General features: G+C 34.4%; 1 protein-coding gene across 1 annotated transcript; it reads left to right on the forward strand.

The window, feature by feature from the left end:
• Positions 1–8,162: 8,162 nt before the first annotated feature.
• On the forward strand, positions 8,163–20,240 carry LOC123540078 (calmodulin-A-like). The gene is made up of 6 exons (XM_053525771.1): positions 8,163–8,205; positions 8,955–9,098; positions 12,733–12,795; positions 14,320–14,416; positions 17,440–17,540; positions 18,011–20,240. Exons 1-6 carry the CDS (start codon positions 8,163–8,165, stop codon positions 18,040–18,042), a joined length of 480 nt encoding a protein of 159 aa, XP_053381746.1. The 3' UTR covers positions 18,043–20,240.
• Positions 20,241–20,961: the final 721 nt, after the last annotated feature.

Raw genomic sequence — 20,961 nt, forward strand, 5'->3', positions numbered from 1 at the left:
ATGAAAGACAAAGATTACCCCTAATATTTATGAGGATAACCGTTGACTGATGGTACCATCCCAAATATGGAACCACCTCTAACTCTAACAAACCAGACATGTTTACGATGGTACATGATGACAACATACCCTGATAAAATGATACAAAATGATACACACTCCAGTCCCAAGCAATTTATGAGCGTAACTGGTGAATGACATCTCTAGTAGCAGAGGCCAAGGTTTCACATCAGTAGAATCAATTAATAAATCAACTTTAATAAGACTGCTAAATTTACAACACTCCCCCACCCTTAGCTTCTTAATTGTCCCCAATTAAGTTTAAACATCAAAATATAAGTGACTACTGAGCCAGACTCTTGCTCTCAAATACTATGAAGAAGATACATAAGTAATACCTAAACTATTATATCATTGAAACTGTTCCTCAATATAATGATTAAATGTCTAGAACAGTAGCAAATATGCTATACTCTGTGTTTTAATAAAACTCAGGATTATAATTCGGAAGAACTATGTGACTAAATACTTCTCAAAGAAGTATACATATAAAATGACTATTATACTAATGTATGTATGAAACATTAAAAGTATAAGAAAATATCACCAACTGTCCTAGTAAAACACTTGTAAAATAAATCCAGTGTTGAATTCAATTCGTCTAATAAAGTGAATATATTTGGTAAGCACTTTCACACAATGTTTATTTCTTTCACACAAAGTCCTGGTGCCTTTATTTATTTTAACATTAACACTGTATGATGATAGAAATAGGCACAATTTTGATTAATTTCATTGATATAGTAGTCGTCTTTACCATTTACTAATGTAAGTCCTGGTGCCTTTAATTTATTTAAATTAATTTGAAAAAGGGGAATAGGCACAATGTTTGATTTTATATGGCTATGGTAGTCGTCTCTACCAAAGTTTTAAGTCCTGTGTGCCAAGAGCATCTAATTATACAACAAATGATTTTATTAAATGGCACAAATTTTCATATCTGAAAATGAAACCCACAAATAAATCCATTTGAATACACCATGGCTGAATGGGATTATTATTACCAATGCAGCCACTAATTAAATCCATATAAAGAATAATAAATCCATTTGTATACACTTAGGCTGAATGGGATTATTATTACCAATGCAGCCACTAATTAAATCCATACAAAGAATGATAAATCCATTTGAATACACTTAGGCTGAATGGGATTATTATTACCAATGCAGCCACTAATTAAATCCATACAAAGAATAATGAAATGAATAATTACACACTTATAATAGTTAGCACTTAAAATCCAGTAGGAATTTGAAGTAAGTCCAAAAGTGACCTTGATACAAATTCATTTCTTAAAATCCAGAATTTTCTGACGGAGACAATCCAGCTCAGAAAGTAGATCTGAGGGTATATCCTTCCCCTGTACATTCTGGGCTATGACGTGTATGTCTCTTGACATAGTGTCAAGCTTCCTGTCTATGCTTACTAGGTGTTCGTTTAGTCGGTGTAACATAGAAGAAATGTCCTCATTTTCTGGCATTGACCTTGGCCGCTTGGCATTTGCTGGCATTGTTTCAAGAGGCGCACTTGGTATGTCCACATTTCCAATTGATGGTTGCTGGAAGTGCATGCTAGCGGATTTTAATGTTGTATGTCCTGGTGGTGGTAGGTACATCATGTATGGTGGTTGTGGTACTGCTCCGGTGGGTGTTGGAGAAATTGGCACGAATCCTGGACGATGCAACTTCTTTTCTGTCCCCCCTGTGAGATTCTCAAAAATATTGTCATTCATGACGTATGAACACTGCCTTTTATGCCTGGTTAATCCCGAACGAAAAGAAAAATTCCTATTGCAGCTTGTGCACGTGTTCATTAAAATTTAAAAATCCAGGTTTAATTTTTCAATATTTTGGTGTTTTCAGAAATGCTAAATGTCTAGAAATGATTGCCCAAATGTGCAAGTCCCTTATATATACCCAACACTTAGCCTTTGAAGTACCCTCACGATGAAGGACAATTAACACTTTTAATATTTATTACTATTGTGTACCATGTTGGTATGGTCTGTATTGAGTCCTGTTCCTTGAACTTCTCCTCACTTGATGACTGGTACTGTCCAGGCAGGATTTGGAAGTTTGCTGGAACCCTTTCATTTTTGATTTATGGTTATTTTCCTTAGACTTCACCATGTTTGATTGCCAATGGGTCGTTTTATTTCCATGAAACGGTTTCAATCTGTCATGATGCACTATTCTTGATTTGCCATTTGGGGAAAGTCTTATCTCATACAAAAGGTCTGTGATCTTCCTTGTAATAACATAAGGCCCCTTCCAAATATTAGGGTCAATTTTCTTGCTGATTCCTTTATGTCTAGACTTCTCTAAGCACAAAACTAACTGTCCTTTACTAAAATGTGTTTTTGAAATCCGGGTGTCATAATCACGCTTCTGTCTGACAGCATTCTTTTGCAAATTAGTTCGTGCTATATGATGCGCCTCTGTTAACTTCTCTTGTAGTTGAATGGCATAGTCCACTGAACTTATTTTATTCTCTAAAATGCAGCCAAGTGAAATGTCAACCGGGATAATAGCTTCACGTCCCATCATTAAATAATTTGGTGTGAATCCGGTCGCCTGGTGGACACATCCTCTGTATGCGGAGGTGATTAATTAAGATTTTCATCCCAGTTTGTTTGATTGGAGTTTACATAGTAGATATCATATTTTGCAAAACTTGATTGAATCTCTCTGGTCCACCATTTGCCATTGGCCTATATCCACTAGTCCTAGTTTGATTAATTTCCAAAAATCCGACAGACTTCACTGAACAACTTGGATTGGTAATTTGTCCTTGATCAGAATGTATGTCCAAACACATACCATATCTGGACAAAAATTCATATACAATCTTATGAGCAACGGTACTTGCTAGCTGATTTCTGGTTGCGTAACACTCAGCCCACTTGGTAAATCCATCAATGACCACGATAATATACCGATTTCCGGATTCTGTCTCATTAAGTGGCCCCATTATGTCCGTTTGTATACGATCCATAGGATGGCCAACTGTGTACTCTGTTAATGGTGCCCTCGGCATGTTTTTCGGCCTTTTTCGGAATGCACACTTTTCACAACTTTTGATATGCAACTGGACGTATTCCTTCATTTTATACCAGTGATATTTGAGATGTAATTTGGAATATGTCTTTGAAATTCCTAAATGTGCTCCAGTAATTGAATCATGACAAGATATCAAAAGTTCCTTATATAGTACTCTAGGCACTATCAACAAAAGCCGATGGTTCTTTGCACTGACAATGTACTTTTTAAATAACACTCCATCAATCAGAGTTAACACGTCATAATTTAGCCAATAATTCCGCACACTTGGTGAATTCCCAGCTACCTTATCTCTCAGGGGTCGTCTGTTTTCTCCAAGCCACTGTATCACAATTCCTAAATCTGGGTCAGCTCTCTGTAATTTGGCCATTTTGACAGGTGAACAATTAACTGTGTTAAACTGTTTGAGACAACCTAAGTTAGATGTTTGCGCTGCATCCTCGGATAATGCAACATGTTCATCCAGTATAGAATTTACGTCCTTGTTCAACACCTCCTCGTTATTGTCACCAAAGCTGAAGCTATTTCCACTTTGTGCACCATTTAAATCCAGACTATTATGGAATCGAAGTCGTTGAACGCGATTTCGGAAGTACTTCCCAGTCTGTTTTAATCCATGGAAAAGTGTATTGAAACAACCTATCAACTTCATGATTTGCAGCTGCATGAGCACAAAAATACTGCTCCAAAATCCACTAATTTGAGCCTTCACTCGTAATATGACTGGCCTACTCTGATTCCCAATATTCAAGTTTTTATCGAATAATGGAACAACGTCACTGAATTGTGCAAAATCTGACCAGGAATCGTGTTTCTTCAAACAAGTCTGACACCCCTTACATGGTAAACTTTCAAGTATTGTATTCCCATCATAGCACTGACACTCCTCTGGTTCACATGGAATTCTGGACAGGCTATCAGCATTGATATGCTTTTTCCCACTACGATGTTCGATTTTAAAGTTATACTGTGACAAAACCTCTAGCCAGCGCGCCATTTGATCAGTAGGTGACTTAAACGACATTAACCACCTTAAACTGGAACAGTCAGTCCTTAATAAAAATTCTCTACCTAACAGAAAGTGTCTAAACTGGGTTATAAATGTCACTACACCCAACAGCTCCCTTCTTGTGGCACAATAACGTCGCTGTGTTTTGTCAAATGATTTACTCGCAAACATAATTGGTTTTTCAACATAATCCTGAACTGTATCTGACCATTGCATTTGCGACAAGCAACCCCCGCACGAGAAATTGCTACTATCAGTGTCCACTATGAATAAGCCTTCCTCTTTTGGATATGCTAACACTTCTTCGCCTGTCAATGCAGTTTTTAAGTCAATAAAAGCACTATCCTGTTCTGGTCCCCAGATAAACGCCCGACCGGCCTCGGTTAAGCGATTAAGTGGTGACGCCCTAGCACTAAATCCCTTGATAAAACGTCTGTAATAACTACAAAAACTTAAAAAAACTTCTGAGTTCAGTTAAATTCCGCGGCACAGGTCACTCTTTCACAGCTTTAACTTTCTCTTCTGAAGGACGTATTCCAGAACTGTCAATTGTGTGACCTAATATATTTATGCGCCTTTGGAGTAGATTGCACTTGCTTGGTTTTAATTTCAAGTTATTTTTCTCCAATCTGGTTAAAATTTCATCTAACCTAAACAATGCCTGATCAAAAGTTTCAGCAAAAGTACAAATATCATCCATGTAAATAATCATTGTCCTCCACTGTAAGTTCTTAATCACTAATTCCATACACCGCTGAAATGTATGTGGAGCCCCAGTAAGGCCCTGCGGCATAGTAACGTATTGATACAGACCGCCCCTGCTGGTGCCAATTGCAGTCTTTTCACGATCTCTCTCATCCAGTTATATTTGGTAAAATCCTGACAAAAGATCTAATGAAATGTAATAATTATTTCCTCCCAAACTTTCTAAACAACTGTCAATTCTCGGCAATGGATAGGCACATTTTTTACTTAGATCATTTAAGCCCCTATAATCCACAACGACACGCACTCCTGCCTGTGGGTCCTTTTTCCTTACAAAGCATAAAGGTGCAGACCATGGACTCTTACTTTCTACAATTATTCCCATTTCAAGTTGTTGTTGAATAATGTTTTCTTCTTGGCCTTCGAACGCTTTTGGCACCCGTCTAGGTGGTATTTTTACAGGTCGAACATTTTCTGTCACCTCAATTGTATGTCGCACTAATGAAGTACGCCCTAAATCTGTGGAGGAACTGGAAAAAGCATTTTTATGTTTCTCCAATAGACACTTCAATGCTTCTTTTTGTGACTCATTGAGATTTTCAGAGGATCTATGGTACAAGTCCTTTAACCCACTACTCCATTTAGTTATGTCATATTTAATGTCATTTTCACTTGTTTTGGTATTATTGTCCAATATTTCACAGTCATTTAAATCGACATTTTCTCTCAATAAATCCTCTTGTTTAGTTTCATGTTAATATCCCAATAATGACCCTTTTGATAATTTCACTTTTCTGTTAGAGGTGTTAACTAGTCTAATGGGAATTGAATCACCCTGAATTCTCTTTGGAGCAATGAGCACACTTCCCATCAAAACATTGTTAGCCGGTTGTTTATTCTCTGAAGGGTAAATGATGCCCAATAATGAATTAATTGCACCGAAATTTATAGCCTCCCCAGGTATTACTGTTTCTGAATTCGCTGGAATTGTTACTCTTGACCTTGTGGTCACTCTGACTGCCCTCAAGGGAACTTTTTCAACTAGAGTTCTACACATTTTCCCATTCAATTTTAATCCCTTTTTAGCACTAAGTTGGTAATCATTTTCATACAAGAAGTCTAATCCAATTAGTCCATCTTCATGAATAGGTGCAATTAATACAGTGTAATTAAAAGTTTGACCCGATGCACTAAATGAAAATTCACATTGTCCATCTATGGCTAATAAACCATCATCCGCAACTTCAAGACGTATTGAAGGGTCAACTTTACACAACTCAGGTCGCACATCCTCTGGTATTCTATGATATAATGCAGTAGAAAAAATTGTAGTACAGGCACCAGTATCTATGACTAAGTTCGCGCGCACAGTTTGAAAAATATTTACAGGCAATATAATGGAAACACCATCCGTATTAGCACTCCTACACTTAATAGTCTTAAATTCAACTTCACTGTTATTGACCAAGTCTGGGCCGTTAGGCTTGGTCGAAGCTAGTTTTCCGACTTGTTACCTTCCTGAAGGTTTGCCTTACACTCGTCCGCATAGTGACCGAACTGCTGACATCTAAAACACTGCACATCTTTTCTTGGGCGCTGATTTACTTTACGATCCAAGGCTGATCTACTACTTTTAACATTCAACTGGTTCGCGAGATGATCAATCTTTTTGCCTATGTTGGATTTCAGATCCCTACCAAATTCTTGCAGTCTTGCTTCTGTTACATAAGGTTCCCTGCCCTTGTCAATGTTCCTAATTCTCGCCCCTCTCACGTCATCTCTGATGCTTGAATAGTTGTCGAGCAATTCTCTTGCCTGATCGATAGTTTTTGGATCCTGCATCCCAATGAACAAAGCCGCCTGAGAATCCTGAAGTCCCTTAAGAAAGTGCCGAAGGTTTATCGTTTCCCTCGTCTCGTTGTTTGCTGTGGGGTAACCTTTTATTACCAACCTCTTAACCTCTGCCACATATTCAGCCAATGATTCTTTTTCCCTGTTGTATTTCCGGTTTTCTAACTCAGCCAGATAGGAAGAAGTGGAGCGCTTTTCTTGAATTCGCATCGCCATAGATGATTTTATCTTCGCATAACTTGACAATTCGTCAGCTCCAAGCTGCTTGAAAGCGTATTCCGCAGCATCACCCCGTTAACTGTTCTTAAGGCGGAACAAACGTTCACTATTGTCCCACTTGCACGCATCAACCATAGCTTCAAATGGGTGAATGAAACTCTCCCAGGATGATCTGCCATCAAAGATAATTTGCCTAGGTAGAGGAACCTCGTATTTATCACGGCCTCTCATCTGTTGATTTTGCTGCCTTGATATATTGCTGTTTTCATTCGAAGCTGTGTCCCTTTCATTGACTAAATTTCTTATCTGATTGTCTTTTTGCATAGAAATGTCATTGATTCGTTGTTGGTAACTGCGCACTAATTCATCTCTTTGTAAAGTACTTTCCTGTTCATTCTTGCGTAGTCTCTCACTTAAGGTCAAGTTATCAACTTCTGCCGATTTAAGTTTTTGTCTCAAAAGTTCAACTTCAGCTAACAATTGTTCGTGACTATCATCATCTTCAATTGTGACAGAATCTTTTTCTTGTTGCTTTTTAGGTCCCATGGTTGTCACTTAATTGTCACCACAAATATATTGAATAGAAATATATGTCCAAATTTCTTATAAGCACGTGTATAAGTCCGTTTCCGTCGCTGCCACCAGTGTTGAAAAACGTAGGTTCGGGTGAGGGTGTTTATACTCCAGAGATAAAATACACTTAAACTCCAGTTTACTACATCAGTTTATTATGTGATGGATAAATAGACAAAATGATGGAAATAAAGTTGTCAAAATTATAATTCTCTCATTCATCTGGTCTAAAGTCACTTATAATTATAACTGTAAAGTTTTTCATTTCTTGTTTCTATGATCTGTCATTTTCAAAGTCCGAGCCAAAAGTAAAAAAATCTATCTCCCTAGTTCTGACCTAGGTTTATATACAAAAGCAGGTACCCTCCCATATTTGGAGTGTATCATAGTGATGAAAGACAAAGATTACCCCTAATATTTATGAGGATAACCGTTGACTGATGGTACCATCCCAAGTATGGAACTACCTCTAACTCTAACAAACCAGACATGTTTACGATGGTACATGATGACAACATACCCTGATAAAATGATACAAAATGATACACACTCCAGTCCCAAGCAATTTATGAGGGTAACTGGTGAATGACATCTCTAGTAGCAGAGGCCAAGGTTTCACATCAGTAGAATCAATTAATAAATCAACTTTAATAAGACTGCTAAATTTACAACAATATGTATAAATGCCGGCATCTATGGCTTCTGTTAGAGCGATTAGTACAGCAGGTTTACTATCGACGTTGTTTGAAAACCACTCAAATGTTGTCATTTAATTTAAAGCAATACTGAGGGCCCGAGTTAACATTTTATATTTCTTACATTTTGACATGTTGCACATTCTTATGTTTTATTTTGTCTTACGAACATATCATATAATTTGTCACCAGTATTTATATAATTGCCATGCTTCTAGATTGCAATTCATTTCTTCTTGTTGTAATGCTCACAAATTTATTTTACTTGTATTTTCAAATGAAATTGTGTTTCAGAAAATACTTGTTCATGAATATTTATTTCAAGGAAAACATTTTGTGAACAAAACGCTGAAAAAATAAGCTTTCTAAAATAGTAATTATTATGTTAACTCCCCTGATATGATCCATTTTCTTATATTTATAAGGTGAACTATAAATAATACCATCTATTTTAACAGTCGTTTAAATATGTTGTTGTTTTCTCCATTTTTCATTTTGTTTAGTGGAAGTATTTATCAGAATTGAATATTGGGGTGTGTGATATATTACCCAGTAGGGGACCTTTCTTATTTTATCTCTGTTTTCTGCATAAATAAGTTTTTCTCATTGCTAGAATAAGTCAATAAATGCAATGTAAACACAACATTAAACGTAATACAGAACACATGCCTACAAATAATGTATGATATTTTCTCAGTCCATTGAGCAATGAATAATTGAAATAGCTATTTATCTTACAATGCATATTTTATAAACTTAAAATTAATAATGAAATTACAGAAATACGGGAGCTGTTTCGACTATTTGATACCAACAATGACAAATCCATATCGGCACAGGAGCTTGGCAAGGCAATGAAATTTCTAGGTATGAGCCCTGCACAACAAGAGGTTTCAGACGCCATGAGAGCACTTGATGTTAACGGTAATGTACACACATGTAAAAACGTGAAAATTTATACATTTTGAATTAAATATACCTCAAATTTTAGTTAACATTAATACAACAATTTAATAAAACTCGATGTTAGAGACCTTACGCATTGGGAATGTAAATTTATCTCGAAAGAAAGGATATGAGTCTAAACATTTGCATGATTTTAACGCGCGGATATACCAACATTGAACTGTAAGATGCATGTACACTGGGCTACGCAAACAATATCTGTAATTTCAAAGATTACATTAATGTAATTTTAATGATGTTAATGGGTTGTAGCAATTCGTATGAGATGTGATGGATAAACGTCTGTGCTACATATTTTAACAAGACATATGACATTAATAACAGAAATTCTTCCGTGTTACATAGGTTCAACATCACCGTGTTACGACTTCAAGTTGTGTCAATCAGAAAATGCCATCAGGAGCTATATGTTAGGCACTATAACTTAAATAAATGATTAATAATATAAATAGAAACACCGCAAATGTATAAATCAAACTAGAAATCAATATTTTAACTTAATGTTCAATCCAGGCTTTTTTATCAAGCGATGTATTTGATATGTTGTAGTAAAAGGATAATCAAAATGTTATAGCTTAGGTTTAGATGTGTTTATTCAATCTCAGAGGTCACCATTGTCATTTGTCAGTTTCAAAACTGTGGTCAGTAACAATCAATCAGAGGTAGCTGTAGTTTTTAGACTTTCACTTAATTAAGTTCGATAAACGTGTACCAAGACTAATAAGGCATTTAAGCATTCAAACTATTTTGATCTCAGTACATTTCTTATATAAAATCATAACATCAGTAATTAATAAGTATCATGTTTAGCCATTACCCTGCTAATGTTCTGTGATGAACCTGTCCATTTTTCAACTTGAACAGTACCAATGACTGTTAAAATGGGTGCATACCTTGGCCATAACAGAAAACTATTTTCAAAACAAACTAAGAATTTGAGAATACGGAATCGAACGGAAAATGTAGATGGTTATTACGAGTCCACTGCCCTAAATCCGGAGATTGCCGAGCTCACATACGGAAAATACGTAATCAAACGGAAAATGCCGATTGTCATTACGGGTCCAGTACCTTATATCCGGAGATTGCCGAGCTCACATACGGAAAATACGTAATCAAACGGAGAATGTCGATTGTCATTACGGGTCCAGTACCTTATATCCGGAGATTGCCGAGCTCACATACGGAAAATACGTAATCAAACGGAGAAAGCCGATTGACATTACGGGTCCAGTACCTTATATCCGGAGACTGTCGAGCTCACATACGGAAAATACGTAATCAAACGGAGAATGTCGATTGTCATTACGGGTCCAGTACCTTATATCCGGAGATTGTCGAGCTCACATACGGAAAATACGTAATCAAACGGAAAATGCCGATTGTCATTACGGGTCCAGTACCTTATATCCGGAGATTGCCGAGCTCACATACGGAAAATACGTAATCAAACGGAGAATGTCGATTGTCATTACGGGTCCAGTACCTTATATCCGGAGATTGTCGAGCTCACATACGGAAAATACGTAATCAAACGGAGAATGCCGATTGACATTACGGGTCCAGTACCTTATATCCGGAGAGTGTCGAGCTCACATACAGAAAATTCGTAATCAAACGAAGAATGTCGATTGTCATTTCGGGTCCAGTACCTTATACCCTGAGATTGCCGATCTCATATACGGACAATACGTAATCAAACGGAGAATGCCGATTGTCAGTACAGGTCCACTGCCTTAAAACAATCGAAAACACTCATGTAAAATATCAGTAACCTGAAATTAAACTCGTTCCTTCATTATCGTCATTATCTTGCCATTGATTAATTCTCGCTAGCATACATTGTTCTCAGTAATTGATTTATCCAGTGTTACAAAAGCCGTTATATTAGGGGGTTCTACACCTTAATGAATTAACTGACTATTTTGTAATTATGTTGTTCAAGTTGAGATATTAATGCTACTACACTTGCGACAGGTTGTTGTTTAACGTGATAAGAGATTGCTACGACCTAAAAAACTGAATAATTGCGTAGGTGTAAAGTGCAACCATATCTAAATCCATGCATTACATGTTATCATTATATACATGATAATCAAGTTACCATGAAAGGCTTTTAAAAGAGACTGACTGGATGTATCGTTTGGGCACTGTGTCTCCACAAGGAATGAATTCAATAATTCTCCATTAATGCCTTTCTAAAATACAGTACTTGTTATATACGTATATATTATTACTGTGTATGTATTCCATAATCAGTTTTTACTGCTACCTTTCCTTAATCATTGCACTTATAATGCATTTTTTTCGCCAGTATTTTGTATCATACTATGATCCTGTTTATGATTTTTACGCCAAACTCTTTGTTTAATTTTGACATTGTGTCGTCATCGACGTCGTTTGACGTTGACGTCACTTCCTTTGTTATGGGTATTTTGAACCCTGAATAATGCTAATGTAGCCGAAACGTTGGTTAAAAATAAAGTGACTTGTTTTAAAAAGATTTTGTAAGTTTGACTACTTTTAATACTTATGTTACCTGTAATACAACTTTAGGCATCTAACAAAGGTTAGAACTAAACCATGAGAAATGTAGAGTCTATAACAAAAGTCAGTAGAAACAATAAGCGTACATGTTCTTATTCATTTCGAGATGGAATGCAAACAATAAATAATAACATGCTAGTACGAAACGTTGGTTAAAATAAAGTGACTTGTTTTAAAAAGATTTTGTAGTTTTGACTACTTTTAATACTTATGTTACCTGTAATACAACTTTAGGCATCTAACAAAGGTTAGAACTAAACCATGAGAAATGTAGAGTCTATAACAAAAGTCAGTAGAAACAATAAGCGTACATGTTCTTATCCATTTCGAGATGGAATGCAAACAATAAATAATAACACGCTAGTACATATGTTTTCAGTATCACAGTCATAAGTATACTGCGCTTATTAAGTGTGCAGTAGTCTGGTTTGATTTCTGAATCGTAAATGCATAACGGATCATAACAGCAAAGAATGAGATATGCATGTAACAAAATGTTGGAAAACAGTAAAATACTTATCATATATACTTTTTGTTTTGACTCTGAGTGGAAGAGTAATAACTGCAAGCTATTTTAATGCATCAGTTTAATATTTGATCAATAATGAGCTAAAAAGTAATAAACGAGGTAGAGATATACAATATTATTCATTGGATTGTTTACAATTTTGTAACGTAGGGTTACATTTACAAAATTGCCAAGAAGGCACATTCTAATTTTACTTGTTTCTTTGACTCAATTAAATCACGGACGAGAACAGATAATTTGAGTTTGACTGTCAAAGTCTTGATCTGACTCTTTGTTATATGTTTTCGCGACTTCAACTATTGTCATATTTCGACTACTGCAGAAAGATTTTATTCCTAAAATGTTCAATATTTGTTTCCTTAAATTTTGTAAAATGGAATAAAAACATGCATTTATTTCTTAAAAATATAACTGAGCATTACTTTAAGTTGCGACAGACAAGCTATTTGTTCAATAGTATGTTCTAATATATGACTTAAAATTTCTTACGAAAAATAAATGAATATTTTATTTCAGGTAACGGCAGAATTGAATTTCAAGAATTCTACTCCTTTATGCATGCAGAGATGTCAAAAATTAGTATGTGTGCTTTTCTCTACGATATTTTTTTATTAATTAGTTATCTGATGAACTTCAAATGTTTTTTTCCTATTAATGCAATACACTCGAATATAAATGCTTTCACAATATTTATTTACATTATACGTAACAGTAGTTTTAAGGCAATGTGTTATAAATAATTAATTCCCATTGGTTTGGAATTGCAATTTGGTTAGCACATGAGAAAATTAGACTCATTTATTTTTCGCACGAGTAAAAATATTGTATATAGTGCAAAGAAGAGTTCATGGACGTTATCTAAACTTATGGAAAAGGTAGTATAGATATTTTAGCATTGCAAACGATGTGATAATAATCAATGTACTGTCTTTCTAATGAATATTTATTTTTCAAAATGAATTTAAGGTATTAGGCCCATAATAGAGTACCTCCTTTTTGAAGAGTATTCAATTCCTACTATAAACATACTTTGACAGCAATTTTCAGGGGAGCGTAGGTTCAAACCCCACTGTGACCATTTTTTTCCCTTATTTCCTTTTTTTTCTGTAAATATTTACTTCTTTCAAGACTTGTTATTGATTTATTGTACAGAAGTGGAAAAATTAGTTTGATCAACGATTTCTTGCTGTTCAAAGTGAATTTACCTCTGAATCAGAAGGGGTAGAGTTAGACATCTTTAAACATACTGAGTTACATTCAGTAAAAGTCCTATATTTTGCCTTCATTCTTTAGATTACATATTGTGGAAGAAATGTAGGTAGGTTTTACTATTTTTTGAAAAATGTGAACAAAATTCAAAACAGACCCGCAGGATTCGACCTTAATTTTTCAATATTGGAATTGGAATTCTGTCTCATTAAATCTGTTTACTCAAGAAACTCAAGAAAAAAATGATACTGGTAGTTTTAATTTTAAGTTTTATGATTGTTTACCAATAGTTTAATGTTTCGTTCATAAAAAATAATGGAATAATGAATTTTCTGCAAACGTTTTGGATAAAGGCCACCACTTTGAAATTTGTCTCTACTTGAGCTTGAGGAAATACCATAAGTTACACAAAATTTATAAAAAACGGCACGGTAAAAGTAATTAAAAATCTGCAACTAAGTGCAAAACATGGGCAACTGTAAAAATATACCAATCAAATTCCACACTACTATTAAATTGTTGTTTTTTTCTTGCGCGCGTACTTTATGTCATTTTTTTTTCAACATGCTCTCATCCACTAAATAATAATTTGAAATAAAATGTTCAAAGTCAAATTATACAGTGAGTAAAGTAAAAGTAAGATATTTGTACAAATGCAAGAATAATATGAGTTTTACTGCATTATTTTAAGATCGGGAATCGAACCCACGACCCCGTGACAAGTAGATCTGCGCTTTCTCTTTTGAGCAAAGCAAGCGGGCTTGTGAAAAATGTAGGCCATTTGGCGACCTTCCAGATGTGCGGGTGGAGGAAGACCCTAGATTCTCAGTCTTGCATAACTGTAGCCTATAAAATCCTGTTAGATGAGCACAAACAGATTTTGTTTGTTTATAGGTGATGGTGACTTCACGAATAAGGAGGAAGTTATACGATCAGCTTTTAGAACATTTGACAAAGATGGAAATGGTTTCATTGACGCAAATGAATTAAGGTTTGTGTTTAAATATATACAGCTTGGAGTAACGAAGTCGGAAATAGGCTGAGATGCATCTGTTCATTTAAGTACTTGTAGACAGATAAATTAAACTTGAGGCGCAATACAAGAAAAAAATTCGATACAATATTTGATGGTTTCCAATGAAGAAAAGAGCTAAAGAATGGAAATAAGCATAACTGATTCAATTTTGAAATATGTTTCATCATGTTAACGCATAATTATGCTGCAAACAACTAATTCTGCCATTGCAACCAGCGGCGATAATGATCAGGCTGCATATTCGTGCAGCCTGATCACGATCTGCACTGTTCACTATTCACTGTTTGTAAGAACCAAAATATAGCAGGACAAGGGCGTACACTAACTAGATGCATAGAATTAAATAAGCCGCGTCATGAGAAAACCAGCATAGTTCATTTTCGACATGCATCCGCGCAGTCTTGTTGGGACCCGTGCCCTTCGCTTTCAATGCCTATTGCAGTTAGATAAACTGTTAGTGAACAGTATGGATCCTGACCAGACTGCACGGATTCGAAGGCTTGCCCGGATCCATGCTGGTTGCAAAAGCACTATGTTGGTTTTCTCATGGTGCGGCTTATTTAATTATATGCATCTAGTTAGCGTATTTATTGATATAAAATGTTGATAAGAAATCTAGGATATTCAAGATTCACATTAAAGGCCCCTACCTCTAGATATCTGCCTTTCAAATTGTTGTTTGAAATTCATAAAAAGAACATTCCAATTTGAGGCTTTATTTCAAACTATTTTGAAAATGACAAATCAAAGAAAAAAGGTGATCGCATCGGGAATCGAACCCGGACCGTCGTGGCAATTATACTAAATATTCCCACAGTCGTTACCAATGCTTTTCGATTTTCATTGTAAAAAGTAGTAAAAACAACTGATTATGTGTATTTGTAACATATAGTATGTCAGAAATTAAGTTTCAAAGTATTCTTAAGAAATACGGACAGCTACGTCAAATAGGCCACATCAGGAAATATCTTAATACAGATGCTACAAAATCTCTAGTAAATTCACTCGTTACTTCACGCGTTGATTATTGCAATGCACTCTTGTATGGTGTTCCGAAGGTCTTGCTGAATAGACTTCAAAGTCTTCAGAACACTGCAGCTCGAGTTATAACGAGAATATCGCGTTATGATCACATTACGCCGGTATTAAAGAGAATCCCTATAGTTTTTTTCCTTTCATAGAATTTTTTTAAATTCACATATATGATAGGATAATGTGTGCTGAAAACAATGAACAAATAAAAATAATAGGTTACCAGGCTTGTTTTTGTGAAAAATTGCTTTGAACACACCCACTGTTGCTGAAACTGCCAGCGATTTTTCAACATTTTCATAATTTTCTGCTTTTTTTATAAATACCAACCAAAATATACATCCAGGCAGCACAATACGGTTTTTTTCTTATTACAGATTTTATCATATACTTACTTGATATCATAGTCATATTTGTAATACTCTATCCTTACAATGATGGGTACAAATGAAAAAAAAAATATTGTTTCATATTTACTTTTGTGAACTTTTTTCAATGAAAAATACCCATAGTGAAGAATTTTTTTTTTTAATTTTGAAAAAAACTCTTTCATAGAATTTTTTCCTTTTTTTTCTTGTGTATAGATAATTGTATTGTGAGCATAAAAATGGCTAAAAATGTATGGGTCACCAGGCTAAATTTTATGTTAAGACCGCTAGAATACAACATCTGTTCGGACGGAAATGGCGCGAACCTGCCCAAATTGATTACATGTATGTCTGCTAAAAGTTTAAAAAAAGTTTTAAAAATTCTTAATTCTTTCTATAATTGCATACTAAATAATCTGAAAGGTGATATTGTCTTATCAGTACTAAGTCAATTATCTTACATTATATGAACAACACTGTCTTTATACTAAAATGCGATGTGAAAACACAACCACAGAAATAGCAAGATACCTGTCAGGCATGATACTTGTCAATACAACATAAACAAGTATCAACATTTGATTACTGATATAACTTATCAAAAATGTTGTTTCATTCAAGATTCCTCATATTTAAGATTGTCTGTAACATGTTTCAACAAATGTTGACTTCAATTCAGTTTTCCATAGAAAGTGTCGGCTGCGCAGAAAGATGCGCATAAAAAACTATAGGAATGTCCTTTAAAAGAACTGCATTGGATACCAGTTACTCATAGAGTGGACTTTAAGATTCTAGTTCACACATATAAAGCATTGCATGACCAATCACCGGTCTAGGTTAAAGACTTGCTGGAAGTCTATCAGCCAGCAAGAAATTTGAGATCCAAGAACAACTCAAAACAACTAGTTGTTCCAAAAAGCAAAACTGTGAGGTACGGTGATCGTAGTTTTTCATCAGCTGCACCGAAGTTATTGAATGCTCTTTCGGCTACCATTAGAGACGCTAAAAGCTTGGATGCTTTCAAACGATCATTGAAAAACACACTTTTTCTTCAAGATTTATTGAAACTCACTTTGCACAGGAAAACAAGCTTTCCAATGGAAATTATTTCCTATTGTTAATTGTTCTTTAAACAAAAATATATTCAGGACAATTGAAATGTAGAGTAAACCTGATTCAGGCTAAATACCTTTTATTGTTGATTTAATATTTTGTGTGTTGTATTGTATGTCCATATCATTCTGTGATATGTAGTTTGTACAGCGCTTTTGAACGTTTATTTTATAGATGAAAAGAGCGCTATAAAAATCTGGTAAATAATAATAATAATAAAAAATATAGCATTAATTTACAGATGTCTTAAAAGAACCTTTTTGTTGTCGGACGATCTGGAAGTTAGTACATTTTTGTGAAGTCTCGTACGAGAGAAAATATATTTGATGCTTTCACTGCTTTGATACAGTGAAAGTATTAATTGATTTGCATGATTTGCACCGAAAAGCATAAAACAGATAGCTTTCATTGAACGCCTGTCTTTTGTGATATAAATCTTATATTGAAATCTGACATAATTTTCAGAACGGCAATGAAGAAACTAGGAGAATGTTTAACCGATAAGGAAGTTGAAGATATGATGAAACAGACAGATGTTGCCGAAGATGGTAAAATAAACTATGAAGGTAGAATAAGCATAATAATTTACAACATTGCATTTTTTTTATTATTTTGGCATTCAACTTTTACTTTGAGGTCCTTTATTATTATATTATAACTTAAAATGAATTATTCATAAGATTGTTATAATTGTTTAATCAGAAATCATCGGGTCAGTTGAACAGAAAGCAAACAAACCTAGAATCTGATGCTGAAATGTATCTTTTTGCACATTTCAATTAAAAATGTATGTTTGCGTGACATCACAGGTTCATATGGTTCACATGACCACTTTTGTAAGGTGTTGCAAATCTTTCAGTCGGACAGGATAGTATTATTTAATCAAAATATATATTTTTTTTTTACTTTTACAGTACTCATATTTTATTCGGCTGATCTGAGTGAACAAGTACATTTTATGTTTTTAATGAAATTTTGTATGATAATTATAACTGTAGGTCGCTAATTTTAGATAATCATTTCTTATAAATTTCAGAACTTGTCAAGATATGGTGTGAAGCCACATAAATCGTCACTGTGAAATGTTTACAATAGCATGGACCAATATTTTCCTTACTGGATTCTGCACAAGTCTTGGTGTCTACCAAACAAAAACAGGGTTTTTGAGCGGATCTTGGCTGTAATATGAGTTGCATACGTTAAAGTACACGTTTGACAATTTAAGCCTAAGGTAGTTTAAAACATATTTCATGTTGCATTCCTTTTTCATTAATCTCTGATATAGCTGACTGTTCTGACCGGCACTGACAATCAACCATTATTGGATTGAACAATATCTATCTTTTATATGTTACAAGCCCCTTTGTGTTTTATTATATTAGGATGTTTCATTGCAATGACAATCTTACATTTCATTCTTTTATTTTTCCGATTAAGTCTTTGTCCCGAGACAAACTCCGCCTAACTGTAGTCCTATTTAAAATGTCACAATAGTTTGCTATTTTACGGCACTCCCTTTTCAACTAAGGTATATTGTATGAAATGTATTTCTTTCAGGAATGTAACATGTCCCGAGAATGGTGTTTTTCTTGGCATATGTTTGGACACCTTCATTAAATATTTTTATAACTGATACATTCATTACTTGGTTCGCACAAATCACCAGGTGATATTAACCTATCGAGTTTCTATTACTCATTACTGGTTTTGCTCAAGTGTATTTGAAATGTTCATTGTATTTAATGTTGGATTGTGAGCACTGTTACAGAATAATAAGCGATTTTGAATATATGTGTATACAAAACACAACATGGATCTTGTGGGCTCACCGTTCAAAATTAAGTGGTTTTGACTTATCAAGTTACTAGTACTTACATCAATGTAATTTCAAATGGATTTTAAACGTTGAGGTCCACTTGAAACATTATGTAGTCAACTGTTTTGCAAATGTACATGTCTGCTATTATTTAAAACACATGTTAAAGAAAACACATGTTGTATATTAAATACATACATTGATTTTTTTTCAAAGGCTATGAATTTTGCACCTTATTACTATTTAATTATGGTATCAGCTTTCGTTTCAAACGTTGAAGTACATGTTCCGGGTTTTGTAACCGATGATGTAATTACTATATACTCTCTTGGCATATGGATTTATCGAAGAATTTCCATGGAAAGCGTTCGATGTGAATGTTTGTTATACCAACAGCTCACATTACTTGATGTTCTTGTCGTTTTAGAAATTCAATATTGCATAAAATAGTTTACACATTTTATTCAGACTTTATATTAACAAAATACTGTACAATTCATAGGCGTTTTCAATTACAAAAGCTCGATGTTGTATATATGTTACAAATACATACATATAAATATTAAGCTATGAATGATCATGATGATAAATATACAATTTGTTTATTATAACAGGCTCGATTTGATTTTGGAAGATCGGAACGCACGAGGTGCACAAGCACACAGTGTGATCCGTTTCTGCAGAATCTACTCGAGCCGAATATGAAATCCCTGATCTAGCTACTGTTATAATGATCTTTTAATTAAATACCTCCGCCTCTTGTTATTTTTAGATAGAACAAAATCTTAAATGTTTGGTGATGTTAAAATGAAATGAGTGATGTTTTCGTTTGCGATAATGTTATAACTGTGTCAGCACATACATATTCAATGTAAGTAGTCCAGCAATATACAATACAAAAGGTGCGATATGGATTTATTTTCAGCCTGGTCATATTTACTTGTCAAATACAATCTGAATTTTGACAGGATTTATGAAGGTATATAATGAATTATTATACCATACCTGTTATACCATATATATATTTAGTAATTCCTTTTAATAAAATTAAGTAAGCATAAATATTATGAAACTTTTATTTTTATTGGTTTTCAAATTCACGCTGAGGCTACTTGATGGAGTTATATGCTTCGTATAATATTTTAGCAGTTATTCTAACTCAGATTTAGATGTGTATTTTTGTTTCGATACTAAACAAAAGGTGATACTAAGTTCCTTGGAAGTCACAAAATGTCGATGATTAATAGTCCAAAAAAATGGCATACTATAGAGTCATGTCTGTCTTGCAGAAGAAGATATTCAGTAGGAGGAAATTCATTTTGCAACACGTAGATTTAGTCATCATTAAGGCAAAATGTAATGGCTGAAAATTTCATCTATACAATATATGCAAATTACATCTCATGCGAATATTTGACAGGGAATACTAACTAACCTTGAAATATGATAAGCGAGCAGATATCTTGGGGATGCTATTTGGACCTCAAGTTGATATCTCAGTGATACTTTTTAAATCTTAAAGCGTTCTGTTTATGAAGTATCATTATAGCACCATACACTTAACAAAATTCCTAATTGGTCAGTTTATATTGTATTACTATTTTGTTAATAATGCATGTATTTACTTGAAATTTCACATACCCACATTTGAATAGGTTCTGCAGCTAATTATTGATTTATTTTAGGCCGACTCACGGCCAGCGTAACCGCATTAGGCGTTTTGGCCAATATTGCATATTTTGCACGTGCAGGGTATGTTCACCAATATGCACTTGTTAGTGAACATTTTTGGCATTACTGACGAAAGTCATACTAGAAAAAACACATGGCATTGTGAAATTGACACAAGAGCAACGCGCCCGGGCTCTTGGAATTTTACAACAAAACTCAAAATCGGTCACTTCAATGAATTGGCCTTGGGTTAAATTTTGCCAAAAGAGCGCGGATGGTACATAACCAACTATTGAAGGTTCTTGTAAATGGAAATAACCATCAAATTAACAGCTACAAACAAATTATATCAAAATTCCTTTGAATTTGCAAAAATAATTACACACGTGACGTAAATGTGTTCCGGCTAGCAACATTCCGACAGCTCGATCGCGTTGCTTTTGTGTCAGTTTCACCATGATATGTGTTTTTCTAGTAGGACTTTCGTCAGTAAGGCCAAA

The sequence above is a fragment of the Mercenaria mercenaria genome, chromosome 16 (assembly GCF_021730395.1).
Source record: "Mercenaria mercenaria strain notata chromosome 16, MADL_Memer_1, whole genome shotgun sequence".
NCBI classification, from domain to species: domain Eukaryota; kingdom Metazoa; phylum Mollusca; class Bivalvia; order Venerida; family Veneridae; genus Mercenaria; species Mercenaria mercenaria.